Genomic DNA, 12,685 nt, shown 5'->3' with positions numbered 1-12,685 from the left:
CATGTACTTTTGCTGCATCTATTGAAATGATGGTATGGTTTTTAGTCTTTCTCTAATGGATGTGATGTGTCACATTTATTGATTTGCAAATAGCACCACCTTTGCATCCCAGGAATATATTCCAATTGATTGTCATGAATGACTTTTTTAATGTATTGTTAAATTTGGCTGGGTAATATTTTGTTGAGGATTTTTACATCTGTATTATCAGAGATACTGGCCTGTAGTTCTCTATTTTTGTAGTGTTTTTATCTAGTTTTGGTATCAGGGTAATCGCAGGACTCATAGAATGAATTTGGAAGTTTTCCTTTTCTTCTCTTTTTTTGGAATAGCTTGAAAAGCTTACTTACTAACTGTTCTTTGAACATTTGATAGAATTCACCTGTAAAGACTTTTGGTCCTGAACTTTTATTTCTGTGGAGTTTTTTGATAACTAATTTAATTTCATTGCTGGTAATTGGCCTATTCAGATTTTCCATTTCCTTCTGATTCAGTTTTGGGAGGTTATAGGTTTCTGGGAATTTATCCATTTCTTTTAGATTGTCCAATTTGTTGTCACATAATTTTTCATAATATTCTCTTAAAATCCTTTGTATTTCTGCCGTGTTGGTTGTTATTTCTCCTTTTTCATTTGTGATTTTATTTGAGTGTGCTTTTTTTTTTTTAAAGATTTCCTTTATTTATTTGTCAGAGAGAGAGAGAATACAAACAGGGGGAGTGGCAGGCAGAGGAAGAAGCAAGCTCCCAGCTGAGCAAGGAGCTAGATGCAGGACTCAGTCCTAGGACACTGGGATCATGACCTGAGCTGAAGGCAGATGCCCAACTCACTGAGCCACCCAGGCACCCTGCTCTTTTTTTTTTATTTTTTATTTTTTATTTTTGACGAGTCTGGCTGAAGGTTTGTCAAGTTTGTTGATCTTTTCAAAGAACCAACTCCTGGTTTTACTAATTTGTTCTATTGTTTTTTGTTTGAGTTTTTATTTAATTTATTTCTGCTCTAATCTTTATTGTTTCTTTCCTTCTACTGGTTTGGGGTTTTGTTCTTTTTCTAGCTTGTTTAGGTGTAAGGTTAGGTTGTTTATTTGAGATTTTTATTACTTTTTGAGGTAGGCCTATGTTGCTATAAACTTCCCCTTTAGAACCACTTTTGATGCTTTACAGAGATTCTTGGTCATTGTGTTTTCATTTTCACTTGTCTCTGTGTATTTTTTGATTTCCTCTTTGGTTTTGTTTTGGTTGACCCATTCATTGTTTGGTAGCATGTTATTTAATCTCCATTTGTTTGTGCTTTTTCCAGATTTTTTTCTTGTGGTTGATTTTTGTTTTATAGCATTGTGGTCAGAAAAGATGCATGGAATGACTTAGGTCTTTTTTAATTTGTTGAGACTTGTTTTGTTGCCTAATATATGATCTGTTCTGGAAATTTCTGTGTGCACTTGAAAAGAATGTGTATTCTGCTGTTTTAGGGTGGAATGTTCTGAATATATCTGATAAATCCCGCTGGCCCAATATGTTGTTCAGAGCCACTGTTTCCTTGTTTATTTTCTATTTGGATGCTCTGTCCATTGATGAAAATGGGGTTTTAAAGTCCCCCACTATTACTGTATTGCTGTTGATTATTTCCTTTATGTTTGTTATAAACTGCTTTAAGTATTTGGGTGGTCCTGTGTTGGTTGCATTTCTTTTTCTATTTAAAATTATTAAACAAGCTTTTTCCATTTTTAAGTATTTTTTATAAACACCATTTTATAGTCTCTATACAGACCATTTTAAAGATTTTATTTATTTATTTAACAGAGAGAGAGCACAAGTAGGCAAAGAGGCAGGCAGAGTGGGGGTAGGGAGGTGGGGGGGCGAGGGGAGGAAGCAGGCTCCCTGCAGAGCAGAGAGCTAGATGCTGGGCTTGATCCCAGGATCCTGAGATCATGACCTGAGCCAAAGGCAGAGGCTTAACCCACTGAGCCACTCAGGCACCCCATATACAGACCATTTTTTAAAAAAAGTCTACTTTTAACACTCAAAGATAAGTGATACTAACATTTTGGTATAAAACTTTTAGTCCCTCTTCTATGCATATGAATGCATAAGAGTTTTTAAAATTAAAATTGAGATTATCCTTTTTTATTTAATCATATGTCATGGATATTTGTTTATACCATTGATTATTTTCTGGCTTCATTTTAATGGCTTTACAGTAGTATTTCATTGAGTGAATAGGTTGTGATTAACTTACTTATTCCCCTGTTAGAATAAACATTTTGTACATAAACTTTTTTGCCATATATATAGGATTACTTTAGTATTTCCAGAAGTAGAATTTGAAGCAAGTACTGTGGATATTTTTAAAGCTCTGAATTCCTATTTTTGGAAAAGTTTTTAATTGCAAACTGGTTTCGTTCTGGTTTTTTCCTCTGTATTGAGTTATATAGAGGAATTGCAGACTGGTTTCAATATTAGCCTTGCACAGACACAATTAGAGAATGTATCTTCATTGTTGCCGTAAGTTTCCCGAAGACAAATATATATGATATCTGAAGTAGTAATACTACTATGCATGTTTAGTTGAAAGATTATAGGGTTTCATTTCCCAAAACAAGAAAACCTGAATTGGTAAATTTCAGATTTTGTAATTAAAAGTTTGTAGAAAGGAATTTTGTTAAGTTTTTATTTTAAGCAGTCTTTGTATAGAAAAATTCAGTGTGCAGAAGAACTTGGACCTCATAATGTAATTTTCATTAATCTTTCCTTTTATTTTGGGTTTAGGCTTTCTTTTTAGATCCCATCATTAATGCCCTATTTTCTAAATTGCAAATTGCATGGTATCTTTGCTTTCAAAGAATTAACCCTTCTGTTATGTGTTTCACTGTTCTTTCCAGATTATCAGTAGCTAAATTTGGTATGATATTGTAACTTATATCTTATTTATGTCTTACCCTATAATGTATAGCCTTCTATGTTTTTCACCTGTACTTTATGATTTTATTTCTATTGTTTTAAAGCAGTGTTGCTTTAATTCCAAATTAGTTGAGGGTATATAACTCAGTAGGATAATTTGGCCAGAAATGTTTTTTGGTCACATAATTTTGTTTATCTATAAAGGACTGCGAAATTTTGAAATTTGTTTTATTAAGGATAATTGGAGCCTGAGTAGTACATTATGGATCTTGCAACTGTAATCCTGTTTTATATTTTTAATATACACTTACTCATATGTACTGAGTATGTATTTTTTCTTATTCCTTTAGTGCCTCATTTTAAAGTATTTGGCCTTTGGGCTCATGCTGTTTTTGCATGATAGGATAGATGAATATTAATTTAGTTACAAGGGAGTTAGTTGGTTTAAAAACATTTGAGCTAATGTTTAAAAACACTTGAGCTAAGGTGTTTTTCTCTCTTCATAGTTGTGTGGAATTCGACTTGAATGTAAACAATATTGTTGGAATAAGAAACACATTCCTTCTCAGAACTTATGCATACCGTAAGTTTTTTATTTCCAAATAATTACCAACTTCTCTATCCTTCATTCTTTATTCCTTTTTTTTATTTTTTATTTTTTAATTTTTTAATTAACGTATAATGTAGTATTAGCCCCAGGGGTATAGGTCTGTGAATCGCCAGGTTTACACACCTCACAGCACTCACCATAGCACATACCTTCCCCAATGCCCATAACCCTACCACCCTCTCCCTACTCCCCCTCCCCCCAGCAACCCTCAGTTTGTTTTGTGAGATTAAAAGTCTTTTATGGTTTGTCTCCCTCCCGATCCCATCTTGTTTCATTTATTCTTTTCCTACTCCCCTAACCCCCTACTCTTTATTCCTTTTTAAAGATGTTTGTAATAAATACTGACATCTGTTTAATTATATTTATGTATAGTGCCTTTTATTATATTTATAAAAATTGCTACACTAAATTATATACTACTAAAGTTACAGGTCAATAAAATAAATTTTAATGATAATCTTTAAAAAGTGATTAAGATACCTTTTAAAAAAGCAAGACAGGTTTATGGTGAGCAAAGTGTTTAATAAATAGGGAGGCAATGTTCTTTTTGTTGTAGTTTGGAAATGATAGAAGCTTTCAAAGAAACCATAATATTTTCTTACCATTTTTAAGTTTTAATTTTACTTTCAGTTGAAAATCGAGTTCGTCCGTTAGTACTGGTGATTAAGAAGTGGGCGAGTCACCATGAAATAAATGATGCCAGTCGTGGTACTTTAAGCAGCTATAGTCTTGTATTGATGGTTTTGCACTATTTACAAAGTAAGTATTTTCGTCTTTTTTCCCAATTTTTAAAATGAAAATTGAATTTCATTGAATTTCATTATGATGTCTTCTCTGTTGGCTCTGTCTTCAAACAGCATTGTTTTAAAAAGTTCTTTCTAAAGCCCAGAAAACCATGTTTCCTAATTCGTTGCTTTGAATAGATGTTTTAGAAATATTATTCCTGGGGGTGCCTGGATGGCTCAGTCAGTTAAGTGTCCTATTCTTGGTCTTGGCTCAGGTCATGATGTCAGGGTTGTGAGATCAAGCCTCATGTCAAGCTGAAGTACTTTTTGGAAAGTACTTATGGCTCAAGCTTAAGGATTTCGCTCTCCCTTTCTCTCTGCCCAACCCTTCCTTCCCCCACAAAAAAGGGAAGAAATGTTATTCCCTGGAAAACATTATAAAGGAAGTTTTACTGTGTTTTTTATTTTTTTTTGACAGTTTTTCAGTATTATATATTCAAAGAACTTCTACTGTGTTGTGGACCCATTATGTTGAGGCATGTGCATGTTCAGAAGGTCTATAAAAATAAGCTCAAGCACCATTCATCATGTTTTTTTATTTTTCACTTGAGACAGGATTTTCTTTTTGGTCACAGAAGTTTTATTCATTGTGAGGTGGCATGGAAATTGGTTAAAAGACTTGATGTTACTGTAACAGAAGACCCTTTATCAGGATGTTTAGGGTCTGATCTAATGATATTTCCATAGTTTAGGAAGCAGTGTTGTAATATTTATGTTTTACCCTTTGACTCAGTGTTATTCAGTGATTGCATTTCTAGGAATTAATCCCAAGGTAATATCAGAGATACGTGTATGGATTTATATATCAGGCTGATTTTGATCGTGTTTATTGAGATAACAGAAGATTCAAAATAATCTTAAGTTTTTAGGAATGGATACGTTATGCTGGAATTAATTATAATGTTAGCCTAAAGTGATCCTTTTAGGATATTTAATGATATAAGAAAATACCCATGATATACCCTTATATGCAACATGATACCAATTTTATTTTAAAAATAGTATCTGTATTAGAGTTTGTATATATACATATATATAAATATTGAGAAGTTATGTGCCAAAAATTTATCAGAGTTGTTTAGGTTTAGTCAAGTGTACTTTTTAAGTTGTAACTGAAACTAAAAAATGAATAGACCCCTAGTTATGATTTAAAAATTAGATATGACTACAGCATTTAACATGTATGAACATCTATAATATGTGTCCTTTCCTTCTATTTTTATGGGTTACATTAGAAATTTTAGTTTAATTGCCTTTTTTAGGGATGCCTGGGTGGCTCAGTCTGTTAGTTGTTGGACTCTTGATTTCAGCTCAGGTCCGTGATCTCAAGGTGGTGGGATTGAGCACTGAGTCAGGCTCTATGCTTGGCAGGGAATCTGCTTGAGATTTTTTCCCTCTCCCCTTTTCTCCTTTTCAAATAAATAAATCTTGGGGGAATAAAAAAGAAAAATATACTTTAATCACAGATTCCCCAAGGTGGTTTGGCAAGAGAGTTGAAAGTTCTGGTGTTAATATTTCACCAGTGTTAAGAAATCATGCTAAAATCTTGCTAATGTATTTTAAGCATATTTTATTTTTGACAAAGTCCTGTTTACTGAGATGATTTTTAACTAATGGCTTTCTCATGAACCGTTTCTGGATCTTTGTTAAAGAACCTTACCTATGCAGAGCTAAAGTATAACTCAGTTATTTGGCAAATTTAAGCTGCTCCTTACTAGAAGAAATTAGATTGACATAAGTAGGTGCATTTATCTATCTATCTATCTATCTATCTATCTATTTATTTATTTTTGGGTCATACAGGAGTCTTCAGGATGTCTTGGGCAGTTCCAGTCATGCCATGGTGAAGTAGTGTTTATAATTTTGGCCAAATTACTCTACCTTTCTGATCTTAATATTCTTATCTATAACAGGAATAGCTGGATTAGATGGACCTTTAGGTTTTATTTAACTTCATACATACTTTTAATGTCTTTTTTGCCATGAATAGAGCAAAGGGAACAGTCTTCTGAATGTAGAAAGGTTGAAAAATTTCAACAGTCAGTAAGAGACTATGTATGCTTGAAAGGTGACTGATGAAAGTATGAGGGGTAAAAATCTGATGAGAAGAGCTTTTAATGGCAATCTAAGATTAGTAATTAATAAAAAGGCAGAAGTAGCAACTGGTTAGAAATAATGATACAAATGACTATTCATAGAATATTTACCATTTCCTAGGTACAGAACTATCTCAGGCATTTTAAATTGTGTCAGAATTGTTGCTTAGTGTTGTCGAAGATGCGCTTTTTTTTTTTTTAAATTTTTGATGAATCAGAATGGAATGTTTATATATATATATATAAATCTGTGGGGGCTTGACCAGAAAACCCTCATCTGAAATGGAAGCAAAAATAAAATCTTAGCAGAATAGTTATTCTGAAAGTGTTATCAATTGATCAGATACTGCAATACTAAGTTTTATTTTATATAAAGCTTTCGAGAGAGAAATTTAAAAGATTGCAGTCCAGAATTTTGAAGTAAAAATAGATGTTATAGCCAGATTCTTTCTGAATGTGTTTTGCTTTGAGTAAAATAAACATTGAAAAATTACTCTGAAGGCTTTGAGATTACTATGAGGATAGTGTTAATAAATAACTGCCATAGTACATCACTTGCTCTTAATGTGTTGGCCTTGAAAAAACAAAAGAGCCAATTTTTTTTTTACTGACACAATGAGTTTATTCAAGAATAACAGAGGAATTGAAGTTCATTACAATCAAAATGGTGACCCAACCATTGGCAAGTCCAGAGAATGGAGGCCAGGGACTTGCCTTTATAGAGGAAGGGGAAGAAGATGGATGGGGCTGTTTCTCATTGGCTGGGCTGCTGCTGGGCAAGGAAAAAATCTTTCTTCATTCTGCTGGGGTGTGTGAAGTAAACTTCTTTTTATTAGGGAATACAGGGTATACTGTATTCCCTTTCAGGACTTCCTCACTCCACTGTAAATGAGGTTTCTTCTATTTCTTTTCACAAGTGACTAGTGTTCTTAAATCTCTAAGGTTGTCAGACATGGGATTTATGAGTGATACCCCTGCTTACCCAGAATTTCCAAATTGCTTAGTTCTTTTACTTACTTTTTATATTATTTGTTTATTTATTTTGAGACAGAGAGAGGGAAGGCACATCTGAGAGAAAGTGAGAGTGGGAGAGGAGTAGAGAGCTTGGGAGAGAGAATCTTAAGTAATCTCCACACTCAGTGTGGAGCCCCATGTGGTGCTTGATCCCATGACCTTGAGATTATGACTGAGCCGCAATCAAAAAGAGGTGCTTAACTGACTGAGCCACCCAGGTGCCCCTCAAAATGCTTATTTCTAAAGGCTCTTTGTCTAATAACAGACCCTAACCCAGGGGTTAGTACCTGTTTTTCTATTCTAGCATTCTAGTTACGATTCTAGAATGAGGTAAGGTTTTTTCTAATTCTCTATAACCTTCTTATCATTTTTTAAATTATAATTTTATTTTACTAGGAGTATTCAGTGAGAAAGGAATTCAGGTTTTTAATTAAGTAAACTAATTCTAGTAAGAGTTTCTAGTTTGACTTCTGTATTATAGCAAAAATTATTAGAAAGTCATTAAAATGTTACATGAATATAAAGACTTTTAGAATTAAAGTAACTGGGGCTTGAGTTTATTTGTAGGATCTTCTAGAATTTTGAGCACTTGAATGCCTCTGGGAATAAAATATTTTTACTTCCTAAGAGTGGTTCTGGTAAGTAATAAGTTTTCCCCCTCAATTGCACACTGTGAACATTCCAGAATATCATGGAATTTTATTTTAATTTCCACTTCGGAATGAAGCATGATACAGAAGAAACATTTAAATACTATGCAATAGGAATTTATACATTTATAATCATAGTTGGAGGTTATGTAAGTTGGTAATAATGGTTGATTATATGTATATTAATGTATTCAGAAGTCATTTGAAAAGGTTTTTGCTAAATTGCAAATTAAAGGTAATGATAGTCACTGAATTTACTTACTACAATGTATTTCTAATTCTTCAAATACATAGCTTTTATAGTATTATATTTTGTCTTTAATCTTAAAGAAATCTTGAAAATACATTACTTGTGTCTTACCTTACTCAAGACATTGTATTTTATAGTTTTTTAAATTGTGAATATTAAGCACTTTACCTTTCATGTTCTTCCCTTTATACTATAATGATGTGAAATTACAGTTAATGCATTTCATGAAGTTGGATTTCAGTTAAGCTATTGGAGAATGAAGAATGACAGTTGAAAAGAAAATCACATATGAAATAATGAGTCTCTTATATGAAATTTTTATTTTTTATGGCAAATTGGTATAAATATCCTGATATATATTTCTAAACTTTGCTGAGGCCTTCTTTTTAAAAATTTGTGAAGTTGAAGAATTTTTTTCCAGCTTTTTGCCCCCAGCAAATCTATCTCCTGAAACTATTAAATTTTGATATTATTGTTTATGAGAATTAAAAATAAAGGGACAGTTATGATATAGCTGTTGTTCTTTTATGATACAGTATCATTGGACTGTATTTAAAAATTTTCTTTTTGGTAGCTACATCCATTTTAACAATGTTCATTCAATATCTGTAGAACAATCAATCAATCCTTGTCTTGCTTATTTCATGTGTGTGTCTGATGTTGGACCAAATGATGTGTGTTCATTGATGGCCTGTTTTTCTAAAACCATGTAAGGAACATTGGTTTACATAGAAATATACATAATTTATTAATAAACCTTAAGTTATCAACTTAGGTATATTTGGAAGTGAAATTTTTAGGGATCAGAATTCACAAAATATATGGAAACTATTGAATTTAAGCAGAAACCCTTAAACCTGGGGTATAGCTGACAAATTATTGCTTTGTAAAATGAATTATGTGAATCACGGAAGCTTTAAACTTTTTTTTTTTATAGCCCTACCTGAACCCATCCTTCCATCCATCCAAAAAATTTACCCAGTAAGTGTTTCTTATAAATTATTACAATACATATTATGGCAAGTATATGTGGAACTATTATATGTAGCATTAATGTGACTATAAAAGGTGTAATAGTTACCTTCTAAGTATATGATAACATTTTCTCTATAGGCTGAGGAGTTGGCCACTAGCACATTAAAAATATTTCATAAACTTTTTTGAAAGACTGATATTTTATTTGGTTATTGGCAGATAGTCTGGTCATTTATGTAAATGGTAGAATTTTTCACATGATGTTCATGATTATCACTAATAGCAATTAAATATACTCAGTTGGGAAGGCTCAGTTAGGCTTTAGTTAGGCTTATTCTAGTTTTCTTTATGGTATTTTCAAATATAGTTTTATAGCATTTCTTTAGTTACTAACTCAGAAGTTTTTAGGCCAATGTATGTATACTTTGAAAGCAGGAGGAAAAACCAAGAATTTGAACAATTGAATAATCATTTTATCTTTCATTTGATTTTACCAATACACCAAGAGAAGTAATATCAGTTTACTATTTCTGTGCACAATATTAAGACTCCTGAAGTTAATTGGAAACATTAAAGAAGTAAAGGGTGCTTACTAGAAAAATTTTGGTATGTACTCAGTTTGAGTTTAGAAAAACCTAGGTTAGTATACATATTCACAATCTTTTATACTGTTGTTTCTTTTCCAGTTTTTTGTGTTCTTTTTTTCCAGAATTCTGTTCCCTTGTTTTATAGTCCTACTGTTTCTGTTTTCCTCCATAGTGATCCTTATTCCTGGTTTTATTTGGAATGATATTTAAGCTGTTTAGAATGTTTAACCTTCTGAAACTGTGTAATTTTTACCTGTTTTGTAAACTTATAAAAAGAACTGTTTTCTAAACTTACTAGTCAAATTGGAAAATGTAATTTCTAGCTTGAGTGATAAGTTTTCAAAAGATATACTTATTCTGCCTGTATCGTATAAAATATAAATCTACTTGATGTGGAATCTAAATTAAATATGACTTAATCTTTGATAATTGAGAAGAACTGATGTGTTTGTTTTTGAACAAAGGTTCTCACTGTAATGCATACATTCAAGGTGCTGGATAATAAAGGTGTACTGTAATAGAGTTTTGCTGTAGTGGGGGCTTCTTAGTTTGTAGTGAGTTATCTGGTAAAGACAATATCTATAAGAATCTTTTGGAATCTGGATATCTTATCTTCCTCATTTTGAAAATTAATTCCTGCTCTTATGAACTGCTATAATGAATTTCAGTTATTTCTAAGGATCAGTATTTATGCTTTCATAAACACGAAAATGAAAGCATCAATAAGTGTAGAAATAAAAGTAACTTGAACTTTTGGCCTTATCCTTGAATGTTTTTCTCCCTTCAATAAAGTATTAATTCTTTAGCATATACTGAAAGGTCAAAGATGATAACTGGGTGTTTACAATTTCATTTTTTTGTCTCAACTTTTTGGTTAAGACCTAGGTTTCAGTATAGAAAGAACTGTATATTTTTTTTAGCATACAAAACAGCTAATAGTTAAACTTACCTTTAAAGAGTCTATTATTGTGTATGGAATAGACGTTTCTACAGAAATCCCACTTAAAACCCTCGCTGCATGAACTCTTCTTAGTAATATAAAATACTAAGGAAATCTCAATTTAATGTACTATGTTGGAGAACAGAACAGATATATTGCTCTTATTATAGGATATCCAGGTTCTTACTGGTATGTTCTAGTTTGAAGAGCCTCATTTTTTTTCACTTTTGTTTCATGTTTTTCATTATCTAGCTTTCCCCCATGTTGGAGTCCTGACTTCTCTTCACATACACCATCTCTTACCCTATACTCTCTACCCCTGTTTTGCTAATAATCATATTTCTGTACCTATAACAGGGAAATAGATTTAGTCCAGCCCCAAGGCCTTAAAAAATACTAATAGCAAGACTTGCTAGATTTAAGAATGTCTTAATTTGCTTTCAGGTGTGGTCACGTTGTCATAAATATTTAAAGTACATTATCTTTACTATAAGGTTGATGCTTACATGGGTAAGGACTTAATATCCACTCTAAAAGGATTTTAAATTGTATCTGAAACCTGTAGGTGATTGATCAGTAGAGGACTTTTCTCAGTGGTCCATCTAATAGAACAGACAAATCAGCTTATTTCTTACTATTAATAACTGTCACTTATTTAGTATCTATTTTATGTTAGCACTGTATGAATTTTATATACCTTATCCTTAATCCTAGTATTATCTAGTATAGTATTATTCTTGATTCACAGGTGAAGAAACTAAGTCTTAGGAAGGTTACATTATTAATTCAAGCTTTATAGTCACAAATTATGGATCCAGAAACTTATTTTTTTCTCTCATTCTGTGCTGCCTAAGACAAAATTATACTGTTTACTAATATATTATTTCATCTAATATTTGTTGCTTATTACATTTTGTTTGTATGTATCTGATTGTTCCTGTACAGATTTACCTTTCTTTAAGAACATGTTAGAATTTTAGCTTATATAAATTTGAGAATGACTTAAAACTTTATAGTGACCAAAAAAAAACTTTGTTATTTTACAAGGGAACAAGGTTCTTTTAAATTTTGAGCTTCTCTAATATAGTTAAATAGAATTAAGAAATAAGATAAAAACTTTGAATAGAATAACATTTATTCAGTGTATTATGCTTTTTAAAGTTATTTTCATATTTTCTCAAATTTATGGTAATATATTTTAAAAATGGGTATGGTGTTTGAGTTCAGTTAGAATACTAAATTAGGAAAGAAAAGAATGAAAGACTATACCCATATCTTTGTCTTCAAAAGCTTTATCATAATGTAGCATTATTATTACTACTTAATTCTTTTGACTTAAAAAAGCAACATGAGTGATAGAATATTAACTATTGAGTTAAAACAATGAAGTTGAGAGTGTTTAAATGTATATACTTAGGTTAAGCTTATAAAGTGATCTTTATTTTATTTTTTTAAAGATTTTATTTATTTATTTGACAGAGAGAGATCACAGCAGGCAGAGAGGCAGGCAGAGAGAGGAAGGGAAGCAGGCCCCCTGCTGAGCAGAGAGCCTCATGCGGGACTGGATCCCAGGGCCCTGAGATCATGACCCGAGCTGAAGGCAGCGGCCTAACCCACTGAGCCACCCAGGCGCCAAGGATCTTTATTTTAATGTGAGCATATTATGAGACTTACCTAGATTCATGCTAGGTGGCGATTATTGAGATAGCTTATATTTGTTTGTTTCCCTAACAGTATCTTCATATTCCAGAAAGCCATCTTTATGGTTGTGAGATTAGGAATTCTGAGAATGTAGAGTTACTCTGTGCAGCTATGTATTGAAAGTATATTAAATTTTACATATATACATATGTATACACATAGAGATATAGCAACTCTTTAGT

At 32.0% G+C, this 12,685-nt stretch overlaps 1 protein-coding gene across 9 annotated transcripts in view; it reads left to right on the top strand.

The window, feature by feature from the left end:
• TENT2 (terminal nucleotidyltransferase 2) overlaps nt 1-12,685 on the top strand; it is a 67,820-nt gene that overhangs the window by 34,024 nt on the left and 21,111 nt on the right. For all 9 annotated transcript variants that reach the window (XM_004766811.3, XM_013063686.2, XM_045074459.1 and 6 more), the window contains 3 exons: nt 3,402-3,478; nt 4,136-4,264; nt 9,238-9,281. In XM_004766811.3, the coding sequence (XP_004766868.1) occupies nt 3,402-3,478; nt 4,136-4,264; nt 9,238-9,281 (250 nt within the window). The remainder of the gene's footprint in view (nt 1-3,401; nt 3,479-4,135; nt 4,265-9,237; nt 9,282-12,685) is intronic.

This window comes from Mustela putorius, unplaced genomic scaffold, assembly GCF_011764305.1.
Source record: "Mustela putorius furo isolate JIRA1106 unplaced genomic scaffold, ASM1176430v1.1 tig00537350_pilon_pilon_pilon, whole genome shotgun sequence".
NCBI lineage: Eukaryota > Metazoa > Chordata > Mammalia > Carnivora > Mustelidae > Mustela > Mustela putorius.
The sequence above is the reverse complement of the archived record's forward strand: the minus strand, read 5'-3'. Positions and strand labels throughout refer to the sequence as shown.